Genomic DNA, 19,883 nt, shown 5'->3' with positions numbered 1-19,883 from the left:
AAAGAAATTTCTAGCAATGGTTTTTAAAGAAGCATTTATTTTATATCAAAACTGCTGGTGTTATATAAACGACATATATGAGTTGTAAAAGACGGGTAAAAGACGGGTGAATGTTTATTCATTTCGACTATTTTGACTAAAGTATAGAATCCTGCTTGACTTTGCGCATGATGCAACTTCCTGGATGGTGCTTAGTCTGTTTCTCAACATGTGAAACCCACGTATATTTGGTGGTGGGTATGTTTACTCTCGATTATCTATGTTAGAAGCCGCATAAGCAGTTATTTTTCTGATCAAAAGTTGTTCATGAAGCATTTTACTATAATTTCTCTTTCATAAATTATATGCTGAGAGTATAGTTGATTAAAGCTGTTTAGTAACATATAATAAAATAGTTCCTTGTCTGAGACCTTAAGATGGCCTGCAGAGTTTAAATGAAAATCTGATATTTTGATGCATAGAATCTTACTTATTTAGAATAGACAAACGTAGTCAAGACTTTAAAAAAAGCTGAAAACCGAAAAGGGGTTAAATAAATAAACACCACTAAACCAGATATTACCGTATATCCGGTAATTTTTGCAATGATGTCATTTTAGCTTTTTTCGCGATGTCTTTTGAATTGCAAATTATTGAATACACAGAAATTATGTTCTGTATTATTTTCTATACGAAACTATTCAAATCGCAAAAATGACTGGCGCAAATTAAAAATGTTACACATTATCCCCGATATTCGCAAATTTTGTGGCACACAAAAAACCCCGGATATACAGTATTTCATTTCTAAAGTGATGGTCTTAAGCACCCGCTTAAGATGCAGTTTTGTTAAAAAAGTATTCATCATTTGACAGACATACGTCTAGAAAGTATATAGCATATTGTTATTTCTGTTTTTAGCTGATTCATCTGAAAGTTTAGATATTTACCTTCAAAATTAATATATCATAGAAAGATAATAATTCCCGTAGGAGAATCGTACTTTAATGTAATGTACGTATTTATCGTATAGGAAATATATATATTTAAAAAAAAAAATATCGAGTTTAATTCAGACAGGTAATTTTCCTATAGGACATTTTTAAAATGTTCCTATAATTGGATTTTAAAATCCTATAATTGGGAGTTTCGTTCAAATTCGATCGGAATTAAAATTCCTAGGGGAAGTTGTTTTATTCCGGCAAAATTGTTTCCGATGAGAAAACAATATATTGCTGTGACGTGAAAGGCGGGATACATAAATAACAAACGTAAGGTGTTTATAAACTCCCTATGCAATGGTCTATCATGTGTTGTATTATAATTTTTCTATACATGCAGCTTAGACGGGTATAAAATATTCTTACCTTGATACGGGTATAATTTTCTAGAACAGTGCTTAATCTTAAGGTATTGTAAATCCTTAAAACATTTGTGTAATAGAGCTAATATTGCAAGATCCTTTTTAAGCAATTTTAACTCAGCAAGGGAAGCTGTTATGTAATAATTTATAAGATTTCTAGTTCTAGCATAAAAAAACCCAAACAAACCAAATTTTTAAAGCATTTATGAATTCGGACATTTACTCTGCAAAACTTAAAGTTTGATAGACTGCGAAACACGGGGAATGTATTTATAATAAGTGTTTAATCAGTTAATACAACGCAGATGCATTAAACAAACGTATTTGCATGTTTTCTCGTAGTACATTTATTGTGTTTCTCCTTAGCTTGTTTTTATATTTATCATTTGTGTACATATTCACACTCTTGCTTTTAAAAATAAGCACACCTATTTTTACAAATCGATTGTTTTGTTCTGTTTCATTTTTTTTTTTTGAGGGGGGCTGTTTATTTTGCTTTGTTTGTTTTAATAAAAGTTTATTTGTTTCTGCATTATTGTGCCACTGTACATTAATTTCTTTTCTAATATAGTTAAATGAATAATTCTATAAATCTTATATGACAATAATGGATGCCTTACTTTTCACATCCACAGATTGTAGCTATTACATAAACAAAACCAGTCTGTGTAAAATTGGCGTGCACTTAGCGCATTTGCAGCGGATAAAATTATTGACCTTGACATTAGAACGTTAAAAACATACATATCGCGTGCAGCAGAGAATCTCTCGCAGGAAATAGTTTTGCTCATCGTGTTTTGATAAAATGTGGCATCTGACTGAATGATCAGGAACTGAGAAAAGAAAGATACTTAAGTTTTAAGCCTTTCGTTTTTTAACACTGAGTCAGGTGCTAAGGTAAGATTTATTTTTCATAGACAAATAGTCATCTATGGTGAGCATCTCTATTTTCAGGTTTTGTTGTTTTCTTTTTATTTGGCATTCATGTTTTTACAAACGGATAAAGTGTAATATTGCTTTCAAAAATAATATCACTGGTTCACACGGAATAGGCTTCTTCCACTCAGTCAACTGAAATGTAACTCAAATGTAACTGAATGGAGACCTGAATGACACAGGTATGCCATTAGTCACACTAATCTTTCAGACCTTTTTGTTTACTGAATGACAGAGGTCCAATCCGTGTTAACGACCGTAACTAAACAAATGTAAAGTAACAGGGCTTCTTAATGCAACAAACCACTATACACACTGTGTATCTCACAAATGCAGGATAATAAATACATGTATATTGTTGCTCTTTGCAATTGACATACATGTAAGTTAGCAAGCTATCTGTGTCCGAATGATTTAAAATCAACAAATATTGGAATCATCTTAGTATTAATAGAAAAGTATATTGTCATATAGTATATGTTATCGATCTCAGTGTTGTTTTTTTTTAATATAAGGTCTTTGATATTTTGAAATTTATGTAAATGGTAATGATAAAATAAATTATATGCCTCAAGTTTATTGCCACCTTTGATTTATATCTGCTGAAGATTAAATCGGTATTTGCAAGACTCTTCGATGATTTAAAATATTACAAACTTGCATGTACACTGAATTTGAAATGGTACAAGGTAATACATGTACAAGCAAGTTTGTGTTAAGTGTGCAGCGAGAGAAATTATGTTTTTGATTTCATGATTTTTTTTTCATAAATAGTATATATATAAATTGTTGTTGTTTGTTTTCTCCTTTCTTTGCAGATATTTGATCATCGTGTATATGAAATGATTCCTGAAGTACCATGCTAATGAATTTGATAATGCTTGCCCTACCATGTGTAGCATACACCTACGGTTTGTCTATTGATATAAATTATAGTATGGGTTCGTTATTGTGATGCCTTAAAATTTGTGTCCCTTGTCACAATACATGGCAAAAGGAATCAATGATAAATTGATATCTAGATTATTTTTCTAGTATTTTAGAGGAAAATATTCTTAATGCGAGCAATAGAAGTTCATATATTAATTCATATTATAAGGCAATGAACTTGCTTATGCTTGGACAAGAACAACTGTGACGTGTTCATAACAAAATATTGATCATGTATGAACATATATAAGCAATACATTAAACACATACACACACACACACACACACACTCTCTCTCTCTCTCTCTCTCTCTCTCTCTCTCTCTCTCTCTCTCTCTCTCTCTCTCTCTCTCTCTCTTGTGTATTGGTTTAGTGTTTGACTCAATAACTAGTTATTGGTTGTTATGAATTGAAAATATTTTCGGGAATAAAATACAAACTGTCAGTGCGCTTATTTATACACAGGAAAAATGTCCACACGTGTAAAACATGTGTTAAACATATATTTTACATATATATTTTACATGTGTAAAACACATAAAAAGAGCACACATGTATTAAGTGTTTAATTTCACACATGTTCAAAATGTGTTTAACATGTGTAAAACACATGTGAAATTAAACATGACATATTTTATATGTGTAAAACACATATTCTATATGTGTAATATATGTGTTGCATTTTATATATGAAATTCATGTATAAATTTTTGTTAGCAATTTTCAATAATAAAGGTACATCTTGACTTAAGCTTTCATTTAAAATATATTAAATATGCTTCATATTTTCACTTCGCTTCAAACTATTCCTCGATATAAATGTATGGATCATCAGTATAGAACTATTGCAAATGCATTATTGGTATATCAAAATAAAGTAATAACAAAAACTTCATTAATTTGTTCTCAGGAGTTTATTCTTCATCACGGTGCGTTGTACAATTGCCCTTTCATTTCTCTCTTTCTTGTTCCTATAAATGAAAAGAAAACCTATATATATATATATATGCATATGTAGTGTTTCTTAACACCAAAATTACATGTAGTTATTATTTTCCATGTCTGTTTTACAGGATGCACTTATTACACTATATCCAATGACAAATGCTATTACATTATATATATATAGCTTCAAAAGAGGAATTCATCCATACAAAATTACACTAGATAAGTAATCTAGGTCAGAAAATGTATATGATTTATTAGGATTTTAAAAGAAAGAAAGAAATCACAACAAATCTTTTAACTTACATCTTGGTACCGCTTAATTCTTCTTTCTTCCTTTTCTTGTAGAAGATCCCAGATGTTGGGTCTAAGGTCTTCTTTTATGGATGCATAGAACTCTGGTGACATAAAAAATAATCTAAAGTTAATTAATAGTCATGGTATATTTCATGGATTGAAGATTTAATTAGATTATTGTCATTTGAGAATCTTTTCACTTTAATTTAAATATATCTTTTCTGTTTTAAATATGTGCATTTCTGTAACAGAACTTACATACGTGTTATTTTTACTATACAATTATGTATATATAATATTATAATTCTCATGCACCTTTAAACTCTGGCCAAAACTTCTCACATTCATTAAACTTCTTTGTTGATAAGAATGCCCTCTGAAAGATGAAGAAAAAGTAAGCAAAATTCTTTCATAAAGTATAAATCAATAGATAGTTATATATATATTTAGATACATGCATATGATGCAATTTATTTGTTCATAATTATGTCCAAAAGAAGGGACTGATTGCATGTTAAGTTCAATTGTTTGTGTCGTTAGCCAATACATTTCACTAAGTATCTATACTTTGCATTACAATGTAGATCCTGCTCTTTTAAGATGCATAGTATTGTTGATTTTTATTTACATATTTTGTTTATCACACAAAATTAGACTTACAAGTGTTACTGTCATCTTCCTCCTCTTTTTGTCCACAGGACTCTCCCCTGGTGGAGTGAATGGCCTGTACAAATAATTGCACAGGCCATCCAGGGAGAGGGCCTGTATGTCCATTGTAGAATGGAACAGCTAAGAAAAATAAACATCAGACAATCAATATTGCAACAAAAAACAAAGATGTGTGTTAAAATCAGTCACTGTATACACATGAAAGAGAGGTCATTGTTGTACATCCTAAAATTACCACTATTACAACTATAAAAAAAATCTTAAACTTCCATATTTAAATAATTGTGAGTTCACATGTATTTTTTAAATGATGTTTTGCAAGTACATGTTATACAATACAAGTGCTGTTGATTGTTAAAAACTGACAGCGATATGAAGAAGTCTGAGATAAGAAATATAATTAAATAAACAATATGCAGCCATGCATCAGTGTCCGGATACCAAGCAGCTTAAACAGAAATATTCTGATATTGCACTATATATATTTGCATCATATTACTAAAAAACTAACATATATATGAAAACTTGTTAAAATTCACTAAAACAAGACACATTTTATGTACATGTACATGAACATAAATGTTCTCTTACCATTCGCCTCAGTTGATTTCTCATCTGAGTAAACTTCTGAGAAGCAAAACTGCACATACTCCGAAATTTGCACGGGTTTTCACCGACAAGCTCTTTTACTTCTCTCTAAAAAATGCATCAAAATGATTGTATGTGCTTCACTTGAATGTCAGATGAGGTTGAAGGAAAACTTTGTACTCTTGTCATATTTCTTAAATGTATATGCATTACTATAATTAAGTCACTCAAAACTAACCTTGAAGTCTTCATTTTCAATGTCAAGCCAGGGAAAGCTGCAGAAGAGTCCCTTCAAATACTGGAAGTAGGTTTTCTGCAACAAAAAATTAAATGTGGTTGTGTATGTACACACACACACACACACACACACACACACACACACACACACACATATATATATATATATATATATATATATATATATATATATATATATATATATATATATATATATATATATATATATACCGGTATATACATGTCTGTGTGTGTAAATATATAACTTATTAAATGTATTCGTGCGTGTGTGAGAGTATGTGTGTGTGTGTGTGTGTGTGTGTGTGTGTGTGTGTGTGTGTGTGTGTGTGTGTGTGTGTGTGTGTGTGTGTGTGTGTGTGTGTGTGTGTGTGTGTGTGTGTGTGTGTGTGTGTGTGTGTGTGTGTGTGTGTGTGTGTGTGTGTGTGTGTGTGTGAGAGAGAGAGAGAGAGAGAGAGAGAGAGAGAGAGAGAGAGAGGCTTACATGAAAACCCTGATCTTCAATTCTGAATAATGTTGTTTTTTCCCTGGTTTCTGAGGATCTTTTAAGTTCCTCGATACTTTTTCTAAGGTCTTTTAGTTCTTGTACTATGGCAAATATAAACATTTTCTATAGGTCAACACTTTCACAGTAACTTTCATGAAATTGACCCCTAGGGCCTACCCCTTTTCAAAAATATTAGATATATTTTTTTCATTCCTTAATCCAAAATCAACTTTAAAAATTAATAAGACTGCATCTTTTACATTATTACTTTTCATATTAAACAAATAAAATTTCCAGCTTCCTCGAAAATATGATTTTTTTTAGCTGATAACGTTACCATGGTTACAGTAAGTAAAAAAAAATATTCTGATCCAAAAAAGAACATATGAACATACTATGTTTTATGAATTAATTGGCATTTATAAACTTACGGATGTCTTTAAGCAGTTTCTCAGACACAGGGACAGTCTGCTCTCGATCTGACTCTTGGCCAAACAACTCCTGGGATGCTGGTGCCTCAGTCTCTTGTGAATCCTTTAATATTACATTACATTATACATTTGTGTAATTTATGTAATTAATGTTACATATTGATTACAATTTTGTATATATTTTTAAACAGAAACTTACATAAATAGACTGGAATCTTGACATTTCTGCTTTTTTCGTCTTTGTACAGCGCACGTTGTCGTCTGTTATTGTTTATGAATATTCATTATTTACCAATGACGTAATGGCAACAAACAATCCAAACCCGATCATAATACAGACTCCATTTTTCTGTTATGACACATTAAAAGTCCACAGTTCTAGTAAAATTGAAATCAAATAAAACAAAAAGAGTATGATTCCGACAAATTTTAATTTATTTCTCAGTGTTAGTAATATTCTGCAGCTCATTTAATTGCACACAATACCGATCGGGATCGATCTCATTTATAGTTCGTTGACAGCTCGCGGGGTAAACGAAATGTACGTCTGCGATTGCTGTGAATTCAAAACAGTAAAAGAAAATAATTATAAAAGACACCTGTCAACAACCAAGCATATAAGGGCTTCAAGTTTTATCAGCGGAAACGAACAAAACAATCTCCAAACTACCGTGGATGTGCGTCTCATTCTGTCACCAGACGACCAACAAAGTAGATGCGACGAGGTACATGAAGATGATGAACTACAGGACGATCGAAGTGAAGATCAACGCGAACGTGAACCATTCATTGGTAATTCGAATCAAGGGGAAGGTGAACAAACAGAATACTATCCATTTAAAAACAAGTTACATCTTCTACTTTACATCTTGAAAAATTCACCAACACATGCAGTGGTAAGTTCAATATGTTAACATCGTAGTTCAAAAAATTAATTAATATTTAATTTTCCATTACCTTTTTGTAATGTTTGTTGGGCTTGTTTTTTTTACCGGTGTATATAAGCTATTTATAGAATGTGTGGCATTATCTAAAAGAAAGGCCTGGATGGTTATAACATATAACCTATACCAGCGCGTGCCAGCATGCAACTGCATGGCTGGGTTTCAAACATTTCCTTTAATTTAAAAAAAATATTTTAGAGCAATGAAGTCGTTAAGTTTGTGATGTTCATCATGAAAGAAGTTGGGATAAAGGAAGAGATTCCATCAATGCATGAACTTGATGCCACCAGTTTTGGAGATTTGAATTGGGAGACTTTAGTAGATGAGGTGCGTAAAATAATTAAGCTTACATTTAGATCTGCCTAAAAAATTTAGATATGATTTGTGCCTTAACTATAAACTATTATTTAATTAGTCAAAAAGGATATCCATGAACACCTTTTGAATTTTGGTACTTTCCTACATATTTTTTATAGAGCTCGATCTCCTTTAAAAAAGCTTGTACAGGAGATCAATACAGTATAAATTAATGGCCTCAACCCTTTTATATGATTCACATTTTTTTTAAGGAGACCAATTAACAAGAACTAGGTAATCGGTAATATATGACAAAAAATAATAATAATCTGTTTTAATTAATAGCATCATGCTGAAGATGGAACATCATTTTGGTGCTTGAAGCCATCAGAAATTCTGAAACTATTTCTAGCAAATCCCAAATTTGCAGGGGATATTATGAGGTAAATTTATCTTAAATAATATATTATTTATATTATATATACATGCTTTCATTTACTTATTTAGTTTTATAATTGACCTATTTATGTGGTTCATGTTCAGTAAACTTCCTACGATGCAACTTGAATAAATCATTTAATGCTATATAATAAATATGAAATATTTTATATTGTGAACTGACTGTGCTTCAATATTCATTGTGGTCCTGACTCCCTCAAAGAAATGGTTCCCCCTTGGAAACATTATAAATTCTCACCACTATACCTGTCATTTAGGGTGTACATGACCTCCCACTCCCTTTCCAACTCAATTAACATATATGCAGATTATATCATATCTATATGACATTTTCTTTGCTACCTCACTGAGTATGACTATAATACTCATATGGTAAAGGAACTCTGTAGATTATTTAATCATGCATTCGCATTTGTAATCACAAGATTTCTTAATTGTGAGCATTTAATTTTAGAAAAAACAATTTTTCTTTTTTATATTTTGAGAATTTTTATAAATCATTTTTCATCATAAAGGTACCCTACAAGTAAGAACAACCATCCATCTGGAGCTGAAAAATGGCAGAAAGATCTTGCATTCCACCATATGAGAGTTGAAAATGTGTCATTCTTTACTGGCAAAATGTACACATATAAAGATGATCAAACAGAGGAGGAGCAACATGGGATGCTGAAAAGCTTCATTGATGATGTAAACGTAAGATATATTTCTAAATATGTATAACAATTTCTCATAAAAATGGGATTTGATTTTATTACATTTAGTTTCTTTTTTTTAAGAAATTATAATTATAGCATGGTGATTATAACAGCAGATTAACTACTCACATCTCAGATCTCTAGATTTCCACTCATTATTCCGCATTTTTTCTGCATTTTGTAAATATGGAAAAAAATGCGGAAAAATTAAATAATACGGAAATGCGGGGAAAAATCTGTAAATGATCTGGAAAATATATGGATATGATATGGAGAGTTGGACTTGGTTTATTTTTTATCTGGAAAAAAATATGGAGCTCTGAACTTCGACAATTTTTCATCCAGAAAAAATTCGAAGCTCTGGACTTAGAAATTTTTTTCGTTGGATTAAAACTTATGGCACTAATACTGGTATGTGCATTTATCACATTTACAGCATGATGCTATTAAAGCAGTCATCCAACCATACACAGAAACAAATGAAGATGGATCTGGCCATCAAAGGTATATATAAATAAGCTTTTTTTTAAATGTTTGACCATAATGCAGATTTACTTATAAGCTCACCTGAGCCAAAGGCTCAAGTAAGCTTTTCTGATCACAATTTGTCCGTTGTCTGTCTTTGTCGTCGGCGGCGTCGTTGTTGTAAACTTTTCACATTTTCATCTTCTTCTCAAGAACCGCAGGGCAGATTTCAACCAAATTTGGCACAAAGCACCACTAGGTAAAGGGGATTCAAGTTTGTTCAAATGAAGGGCCACGCCCTCTTTAAAGGGGAGATAATTGAGAATTATTGAAAATTTATTGGTATTTTTCAAAAATCTTCTTCTCAAAAACTAATCGGCCTGGAAAGCTTAAACTTGTGTGGAGGCAGGTAGTGTAGATTCAAGTTTGTTCAAATCTTGGTTCCCGGGGGTAGGGCGGGGCCACAATGGGGGATAAATTTTTATATATAGAGAAAATCTTTAAAAATCTTCTTCTCAAAACTATTAGGCCAGGAAAGCCCAAATTTGGTTTGAAGCATCCCCAGATCGTAGATTCAAGTTTGTTTAAATAATAGTCCAGGGGTAGGGTGGGGCCACAATGGGGGATGAATTTTTACATAGATATATAGAGACAATCTTTAAAAATCTTCTTTTTAAAGACTGGCCAGAAAAGCTTAAACTTGTGTAGAGGCATCCTCGGGTAGTGTAAATTCAAGTTTGCAAAATCTCAGTCCCTAGTGGTAGGGTGGGGCCGTGATGGGGGTTTGAATTTTTACATAGGAGTTTATAGAGAAAATCTTTAAAAATATTCTGGGAAAGTTTTCGGTCCAAAACTCAGTACTGAGTGTGAAAGCACAGGTTATGCAGATTTAAGTTTGATGAAACCGTGATTCCTTAGAGAAAAGTGGGGCCACGAAATGGGAGGGGGAGGGGGGTACATAGGAAGAAAGAAAAATATTCTTACAGGTACAACAACAAAAGGGGCTTGGTATTTTACCCCAAAAAAGAGGTGGATAAAAATTGGCAGATTTTCAGGGTTTTTTTTAGCAAGATCTACTGTACTTAGTTGTCAAGATATTTTGATACTGTAAAGCTAATTTGATCAGAATTAAGGCAATTGTTGTTCAGGTGAGCGATGTGGCCCCTGGGCCTCTTGTTATTAGAATGTGCATGATTATATAAAATATTTATTACTCCTGAACTATCATGTTGATGTTGAAGTAGACTAACAAAGAAGGGCGCCGTTTAATTGTCCAACTTTAATAATTAATTCGTTGCTGAAATGTAAAATTTACTGTTCATATATTAATTCATTCTATTGTAGAGTTGTTCGAGCATTGGATTATACGATACACTTTCCTTTAAAACAATTGAAAGAATGTAATGAGCAAGTAAGTTAATAACTGACTGCTTTTCCTTTAATGAAATTGATCTTCTTTATCTTTTGTCCAAGCTGTAATGAAAGATCTGGCTGAAAGTCATTGAGTTACAATATGTCTCACATCAGGTTATATACTCACAGTAAAGCTTATGCTGCATTAAGATCGACTCAAGAATATCTTGAAGAAATGCATTAATTTTCAATTTCATTTTAAGGCATATTGCCAGCTTGAAAGTGTGTCAAACCTGGCTGCAGAGAAACCATCAATTCCAATATGGACATTGCCTGTCAATATTTTCGTTGACGATACTTCTGCAATCAGGAGTAAGAGATGGCTCGGTCTACATTGTGTGCAAATGCAACCTGCAGGTAATATTTTTTTTTACTGGTTTTTAATTAGGTTATTAATATATAAGCAAATATCTTTTCCAGCATGTACATAAACTTAATCCATGTAAATCTAATTAATTCATAATTAATGAATTTCAGTAGCTAGCACATAAAACAGGATTAAAACATGTTATCATACCATGTAAAACATATGAAATATGATTTTTTAACAGTGCTTTGAATGCATATGTTTTATCTCCATTACATTGAGACTGGGGGATAGAAATTAACTCAACTTTTCAAATATAAATCACATACCATCACAAACTATGATGTCATGATGTCATGATATTTATATCATATGTTTTATATAGAAAATATAATGATGTCCTGACAAAAAAGCGCTACGGGTCTATGTTATAGTTACATGATGACACGAGAGCATGTACGGAATATATCGCCTCACTTTTTGGCACGAGGGGGCGGAGCCCCCGAGTGTCAAAAGGTGAGGCGATATATTCCGTACATGCTCGAGCTGTCAATCATGTAACTGATTTGTCCAATGGTTTTGGCACATTTTCCCGCCATCCGGTGATATTTTCACTTTTTCCCGCTCTCTGGTACAAATTAAATGCGCAGTTTCAGAAATTCGGTGGAGGAAGATGGACGTACTCGGCGACTCCGATGACTTGATTTTAAGCCAAGCGCTTGAATCTTTTGAAAACTTTGATGAATTGGACGAAAAAGATGTTGAATTTTGAAACTTTACTTTCGACGTTGATGAATTTTTAAAGGAGTTAGAAAAACAGGATAACATTAAAACTGAACAATATGACGTCAGAACCGACCCTCCGGAACGTTTCGGCAAACCAGTGAATTCTACAGAAAGAAAGGAGCTTCACAAAAGTCAGGAAAGTACCAATACACGACGCAATACATCTTGGGGAGTTAAAGTTTTTGACGACTGGCGAAAATCGAGAAACGCTAATTCAGGTTTAGAAATGCAACTTCCTGATTTACTATCGTGCAGCTCACAAGATTTAGACCATATTTTGTCCTGCTTTGTGATCGAGTGCCGCAGGGCTGATGGTAGTCCATATCCACCTAAAACCTTATACCAGTTGTGTGCTGCTATTTTAAGATTTATGCGAGATAATGAAATCGACTTAAATTTTCTTGACGGTAAAGATATGCGTTTTCGGAATTTCCGCAAAACATTAGATGCCCGAATGAAACAACTCGGCACGGAGGGAATAGGTGTGACAATTCGACAGGCGGATCCAATTTCCCCCGAAATGGAGAACGCGTTATGGGAAGGCGGACATCTGGGTATGAAAACTTCAGTTGCACTTACCAACACAATATTCTTCTACAACTGTAAATTATTTGGGCTCAGAGGTCTTGATGAACATCGTTCATTAGTGACGGAGCAGTTCAAGCTCGACAAGATTAGTGACAAAATGTTTATTACATTTTACGGTCGTACTTCCAAGAACTTTGCGGGGGGATTAAATCAGCGAAACCTAACTGCCAAGGAAGTAAAACACGACTGTGGACCCGACGGACCTCGGAATTTATTTCATGTGTACCAAACTTACATTGACATGGTTGGACCGGGAAGCATGTACCGTCGTCCATTAGCAGGTGAGGGACTGAAGTATTCCAAGCAGGTCATGGGAGTAAACAAACTCGGGAAAATCATCAAGGATATGTGTAGTGGGGCTGGCTTCCATGGGAATTTCTCCAACCATTCGGGCAAACGAACATGTGCTACAAATCTATTTCAATCAGGTAATATTTCTCTCTCTCTCTCTCTCTTCTCTCTCTCTCTCTCTCTCTCTCTCTCTCTCTCTCTCTCTCTCTCTCTCTCTCTGGCGTAGTTTTTTAATTTTCTTTTGTATTCATAAATTTTTATTTGTCAGGAATAGAGGAACAGCTTGTAATGTCCAGAACAGGACACAGAAGCACGGCAGTTCGGAACTACAAACGACCAAGCCAGGAACAACTTAGTGCAGTAAGCATGGCGCTAAATCCACCGAAATTGGGCTCGGAAGAAAACGAATGCGCGGCAGAATTCGAAGCCAATAATAGCAAACTTCCAAAGTTAATGGTTGATCCAATGCGCACCCCAATGATCAACATTACAAACTGTAATGTCCATATTTTTGATGCAGGAAACAAGTAGGCCTAATGTGTATATTGATCATGTAACATTTTAAAGAACTGTTCAGTTTTTGTTTCAAACTGTTAAAGAAACAGAACATTTCAATTTTAAATTTTCATTTTTTTTTTCATGTTTACAATTTGTTGAATAAAGTTTGTTGCCAGTATTGTGTGTTTTCTTTAGCCAATCGCCATGAGGGGGCGTATCTAATTAGTATGCAAAAATATCACATATGTGATATTCAAATAACAAAATTGTATGCGATATATCAGTCGAGAAACATCAAAGAAAAAACACCGCACCATTGGACAATTAATTATTACTTGATTTTTGCAAACTTGTCGTCAATATGTGCCAGCTGCCAATACCAATCAAGTCAATGTCAACATGATTATTTGATGTCGTACTAGCACATGATCGTTGGAATTGAACGGCGCATACTAAATTTTATGTCATAATAGTTACTAAATCGCTCTGAAATTGCATTAGTACAAAGATCTAGCCAATTTTATATTCTTATGACATTTTATGTCACTTGCAATTGAATTCTTTCATTCAACTTATGCATTGATTTTCATATAGGATTAAAGCTCCATCTTCGACAACATCATGAGTCAATCTTCTTATTAGGTGCGTCTGAAAAAGTTGACCCTAATACTCTTATGAAGCCGGTCATCTCAGATATACAGAATTGTAAAAGGTACTTATTACACAATAATAAAGGTGAGATGCAGATAACAGTTAAAATTAAAGAACTGTATCTTAAACTTATAAAATAATTTACAAAGAGTTTTTAAAATTTTTGAGTAATAAGTAGCATACTTTAATGTAAATATTTTTCAATTCTTAGGAATGGAATTAGTGGATTTGATGCATACAGAATGGAGGAATGTACCATTACAACAGACTTGAATGTCGTTGTTGCAGACTTCAACATGCAGTCATATCTTTGCAACCACCTCGGAGCCACTGCTACCAAATATTGCCCACGTTGTTATGTAAGTAAGTTAAATGTAGTGTAAATTTCAGTTGTCATTATCAATAATTAAGTCAACAGGTTTTGAGGGTAAATATTAAGGTTTTCCGATCCTCTGCCTCAAAGCATTTTTTTCATCATAAAAGTTATTGCAATTTTGGGCACAGTGGATATAATGAAATAAGTATACAAGTTAAGATTATATTAGTGAAAAAAAACAACGGTCGTTCCAGTGCATGCATGCATGGCTCGAAACCCTTTTTCTTTATGTAGTGGGTCTCTGTGGAGCCACTAAGCTAAGCAGTTCTTTGAATAGGTATGTGTGATATGAAGACTTATTAAATTAGACTATATAAGAGACAGATTTAAGGTACGAACAAAAAAATTCTGGATTATTTAGAGTTATCGGACATTGCTGAGGATCGGAGATCGTTAACTAGTGTGTGTGTGTGTGTGTGTGCGTGTATATATATATACTATAAGCGTTTGTACTCAAGTGTTTTAATTATGCCCTTAATTCATATAGGCAGATGCAGAACATGCCATCAGGAAGGCAGAAGAAAGAACACCAACTAAGACATTGACTACCATAAATAGAATTAATATGAGAAGTATGGAGACAGACAAACGTAAATTAAGGCAACGGACAGGAGTTAAGGAATACGAAAACCATATCTGGGATGTGTTAAATCCTCACAGGTATGAAAAATCTTATTCATTGAGAAATTTTTTAACCGGGGTTTCTATAAGAAAAGATGAAGAGTATTTCTTTTTATACTTAAGACAAAACATTATTGATGATGTATTATCATTCCAGGGACATTCCTGTTGGCTTCCTTCATCTCATACCGCTTGGCCTCACCAAACACTTAGTGAAGTACATCTTGAAATCAATTTCGGACGAAAAGGTTGAAAGGCTGCAAGCTCACTTGTCCTCTCTTACAAATGAATCTTTTGCCAACAACTTTTTTTCCTCCATAAACAGTCGTCAAGGCAAAGACTTCAAGCAATATGTATGAACATGCTTTCTTTGTTGTGTAGAATTAATGTATACTGTAGAATCAGCATTGTTTGTGGGAGATCAATGTTTGTTGAATTTGTGGGTATAACCCTTGCATGCCTACAAATTTACATCCCCACAAATGTATTTATATATACAGTCATTTGTTTAATATTTTCTAACGAAATAGAACTTGCTATGGAGTTTAATTAATTATAGTCTTATTTAAAGCTTCTTTTTGAACAACTATCATGTTTTCAAATGATAATTAATTGCACAATGAAAGTCGCAGAAAAATATGTCATTTCTATATAATTACCCGGTAAATAGGATGTTTTTTCATTAGTTGCAGTTTGCCCCAATCAATTTTGCATTTGTTGGCATACCACGGGAACATTTGAAAATGCTGACTACACTTGCAGAGGTAAGACCATATACATGAAATGTTACATTACAAAACTTGCATATGTATAGGCTTTTTCCGTAACCCTGGTTAAATAATCTTGAAAAGTAAATGATTCAATATCTGTTTGTCACATCATCTTTCATTGACTACATGAAAATGTTTACACTTGTATAAATTTTATGTACATATTCATTTTATACTTATTATCCTGCATCCTGTCTCAACTTCTATTGAATACATTTGAAGTCATCCAAGTGTAAATTAGGAAATGCTTTTCAGATCCAGAAAATTCTTCTTAAAGATGAATTTGTTGAGGAAGATATCGTTGAGACAGAACATCTTGTCAACAAGTATTTACAACTTGTTGATGAGCATGCACCGGAATTGAAAAGAAAAGTCAAAACTCATCTACTGTGTCACTTGGTAATCATGATAGCTTAGCTGTTTACGGTAAACTGAAATTTTTATCCTTGTACATTACAGATTAGTCAGTGAAGATCTCTTTTAATGTTTTGAAGGTTGATGATATCAGAAGACATGGCCCTCCAAAAGGATACACAGAAGATGGATTTGAAAAAAAGCATGCTTCAATACGCAATGATATCTTTCACCAAAACCAAAAACAGAGAAGCAGAGACACTGCAATTTCATTTTCGCACATGACATTGCTTAACCATGTGATTTCTGGTGGATATTTTCCTGTGAATGATGATTGGTAATGTTAGATTTACTACATAATTCTATATTTAAGTTAGCTAATGAAGGACATTTTCCTGTTCTTGAAGACTTGCTCCTTTTGCTTTTAATCCATAAAAATCAATTTAAAAAAAATCGATCAGGTTTAGAATTTGTTTTAAATACCATAGTTTTTAGCTCACCTGGGCTGAAAGCTCAAGTGAGCTATTCTGATCACATTTTGTCTTTCATCAGTCTGTCCGTCAAACTGTCTGTCCGTAAACTTTTCACATTTTCAACATCTTCACACTCATTTTCAAGGGGAGATAATTAGAAATTAATGAAAAATGAGAAATTTTAAAAAATCTTCTCAAGAACCATAAAGCCAGGAAAGCTGAAACTTGTGTGGAAGCATCCTCAGGTAGTGTAGATTCAAAGTTGTGAAATTCATGACCCCCGGGGGTAGGGTGGGGCCACCATAGGGGGTGTTAAAGTTTTACATAGGAATATTTAGAGTAAATCTTTAAAAATCTTCTTCTCAGAAACTAATCAGCCAGATAATTCTTTGTAATTGTTAAGACTTTATCTCCAGGACAATTCTTCGGCCTCACAAGAAGGTTCAGAGTTTGATGTAGTTTTATATCCCATATATAAACAATTGTTAAGGATCTTTTTGAGAATACTCAACATGTGATATGACTATAAAATCATCCTGTTAGAAAAGGGACTAATGATTATAAACATAAAAATATCCAGGGGGAAAATGGATTTTATTTACATAGGATCTACATGTATTATTGTACATTGTCCAGATTGTTTGTATTATGACTCCATTAAGCCGATTTTATCATACCTAATGTTCCTCAGGTGAACGATGTGGCCCATGGGGCTCTTGTTCTATTCCTAATGATTGAATATTTTTTTGTCCCACGCCGCAACGCGGAGCGGGGACATAGAAATGCCGGGCGTCCGTCCGTGTGTCCGTCCGTCACACTTTTTTGTAAGCGCTCTCATGCCTACAAATTTTGACGGATTTTCAATAAATTTATACCAAATGTTTATACCACTAATACTTTGGTCAAGTTCGAAAATCAGCATTGGTCGATACTTTTTGTTGGAATTATGGGACTTTCACCACAATAATGACTCCATTTTATCCCAAAATTCACCTTGTTAGCGCTCTCATGCCTACAAATTTTGACGGACTTACATGAAATTTATACCAAATGTTTATATCACTGGGAATTGGTCAAGTTCCTAAATCAGCCTTGGTCGATACTAGTATAGATCTACTGCTTGACCGGCGGGGGACCCAGGAATTTTATTCTTGTTCATGAGAGCATTTATTGATATTCATAGTATTAATTTTTTTTATTTTCAAACATGTGCTTGTTACCATAGACCTTAATGCAATTTTCATTAATTAATCACTGTTTAGATAATAACATTATTGAAAATTTCTCTTGGTAAATAAAATTCTTACAAATAATATCAAAGTATTTAATACATGGATGGATATTAAAGGTTACTCAGTATAAAATAAAACAATATATATGGATGAGATACCTTATATGTATTACTTTATAACACTAAGATTTAATGTTTCAGGGTGTGTATTGGAGAAAAGGCAAGGACTTTGGGGCAACAACGTGAAATAGTCCAGTTTATTGGTAGAGAGATGCCCCAGGAGGAGGGAGAAGTTCCAATTAAGAAACTGAAAAGGAAACCCAATGGGAAGGTTATTTCAACTGCAATGGAGGAGTGTATTCTCCTCCAGCTCTGTACAGAGATGGAGGTACCAGCTTTCTCTCCAGAGGATGCAGTCATATTTACAGGAAAAGCTGCAAGAACCAGGAGGAAAAATGAGCTCGCAAATAGTGGGGATGCTGTGCAGTATCTTTCATCGCAAAATGAGGTAAAATATACTGCAAGTATTATATATCATGTACAGTTACACATTTGGAGATACATATATATTTATTTGAATGATCATACAGAATAGCCAAAGTTCATTTCTGTGATATTTTTAATAAAGTCACAATGAAATGAACTTTGTTGTTATGTTTTTAAAACTTCTGTGAAGCCTTTTTTGGCCTGTTTTTTTTCTAAAATAACTTTTTACCTGATACATTAAAGTACTGGTATTTAAGGTAAAATTTTTAGAAAGTAATGGTGTTTGTGAACTGATGTCTTAAATAGCATTTATTTTGGAATGTGCGTTTTAACAGGTGGCCGTGGGGATTTTTGAAGAGGGCCTTATTATAAAGAGAAAAAGGAGTGCAGAGGTCATTAATGCAGTCAAATTACAAATCATGGAAAAGACCGGAATTGCAACAGAGACTGGATGTAAAATTTTTGAGTTGAAAGACACATTTATTTTTGTTAGTCCTAGCAAGCTAGTGCAGTTGGAACACATTTTTCACAATTGCAAATATGCCAGCTGTCGGGTGACAAAGACTAACTCTAATGAAATGGGTATTGTAAGACACAGAAATGTGAACTCTTACATATGGAATCAATTCAAATTATGAATGTTGTGCTGAATGTATTGATCACAACATTCATTATTTGAACTGATTCCATATATACATGCATGTGTATGTACATGCATATGTAAAAGTCTCTACATGCAGGAGATTAAGTTGTTTTGGGTAGTTAGTCATTAGGATTTTATTGTGAAATAGAATTAAAATTGGAATAACAATTTAGCCACATTTTTACCTTTGGTAACAAATTATCATTCAGAGACCAATGTTTTTGACAGGTATTATCCATTGTTAAGTCTTTGTGATCAATTTTAGTCTAAAAACTACCAGTGTATTTTTTTTTAATATAAAAATAAAAATACATGTATTCATTTGAAATGCATAAATTATAATGAATTGAAAAACTTGTTTTATCTGTCAATATTTATTCTAGAATGGTCTCATACAGAGCAGAAATGTTCTCTGGTCCCAAAAATAGAATTGTTCACATATTATACAAACATCTGTTTACACAATAGAATCAAAGTACTGAAGAACTGACGGGAGTTGATTTTGTCGATGTTTATTTATTTTAAAATCAATGATATGTTATTTTGCATGACAAGTACATGTATACGTAGTTTTTAATTTGAATTACGCATATTTTTATAATATGAATTTTTTAACTAGAATGTCGAGAAACCTCCATTTTGTGAATTGATGC

General features: G+C 33.0%; 4 protein-coding genes and 1 long non-coding RNA gene across 5 annotated transcripts in view; 3 read left to right on the top strand and 2 right to left on the bottom strand.

The window, feature by feature from the left end:
* The first annotated feature begins 2,071 nt into the window (after positions 1 to 2,071).
* The window catches only part of LOC105333551 (scavenger receptor class F member 1), a 33,931-nt gene continuing 16,119 nt past the window's right edge, over positions 2,072 to 19,883 (top strand). The window contains exons 1-2 of the mRNA XM_066067340.1: positions 2,072 to 2,239; positions 3,097 to 3,189. Coding sequence (XP_065923412.1) covers positions 3,138 to 3,189 — 52 coding nt within the window. The 5' untranslated portion in view covers positions 2,072 to 2,239; positions 3,097 to 3,137. The remainder of the gene's footprint in view (positions 2,240 to 3,096; positions 3,190 to 19,883) is intronic.
* Positions 4,152 to 4,931, bottom strand: LOC136270255 (uncharacterized). The gene is made up of 3 exons (XR_010708012.1): positions 4,765 to 4,931; positions 4,459 to 4,550; positions 4,152 to 4,178 (listed from the first exon to the last, which is right to left on the bottom strand). It is a non-coding gene; the product is annotated as an uncharacterized lncRNA (long non-coding RNA).
* Positions 5,002 to 7,102, bottom strand: LOC136273530 (uncharacterized). Its single transcript, XM_066078077.1, has 6 exons — positions 7,079 to 7,102; positions 6,880 to 6,982; positions 6,446 to 6,549; positions 5,945 to 6,019; positions 5,710 to 5,814; positions 5,002 to 5,238 (listed from the first exon to the last, which is right to left on the bottom strand). The coding sequence occupies exons 1-6, from the start codon at positions 7,100 to 7,102 to the stop codon at positions 5,074 to 5,076; spliced, it is 576 nt and encodes a 191-aa protein (XP_065934149.1). The 3' UTR covers positions 5,002 to 5,073.
* Positions 7,405 to 19,543, top strand: LOC117686848 (uncharacterized). Its single transcript, XM_066067338.1, has 16 exons — positions 7,405 to 7,775; positions 8,022 to 8,150; positions 8,466 to 8,563; positions 9,095 to 9,275; positions 9,714 to 9,781; positions 11,087 to 11,153; positions 11,359 to 11,512; positions 14,220 to 14,337; positions 14,488 to 14,635; positions 15,140 to 15,312; positions 15,431 to 15,626; positions 15,960 to 16,037; positions 16,299 to 16,442; positions 16,538 to 16,734; positions 18,303 to 18,609; positions 18,923 to 19,543. Exons 1-16 carry the CDS (start codon positions 7,419 to 7,421, stop codon positions 19,223 to 19,225), a joined length of 2,718 nt encoding a protein of 905 aa, XP_065923410.1. The 5' UTR covers positions 7,405 to 7,418; the 3' UTR covers positions 19,226 to 19,543.
* LOC136270252 (uncharacterized) lies at positions 11,934 to 13,945 on the top strand. Its single transcript, XM_066067346.1, has 2 exons — positions 11,934 to 13,264; positions 13,396 to 13,945. The coding sequence occupies exons 1-2, from the start codon at positions 12,475 to 12,477 to the stop codon at positions 13,656 to 13,658; spliced, it is 1,053 nt and encodes a 350-aa protein (XP_065923418.1). The 5' UTR covers positions 11,934 to 12,474; the 3' UTR covers positions 13,659 to 13,945.

Source organism: Magallana gigas, chromosome 1, assembly GCF_963853765.1.
Source record: "Magallana gigas chromosome 1, xbMagGiga1.1, whole genome shotgun sequence".
NCBI lineage: Eukaryota > Metazoa > Mollusca > Bivalvia > Ostreida > Ostreidae > Magallana > Magallana gigas.
This window is presented reverse-complemented; position numbering and strand designations above follow the sequence as displayed.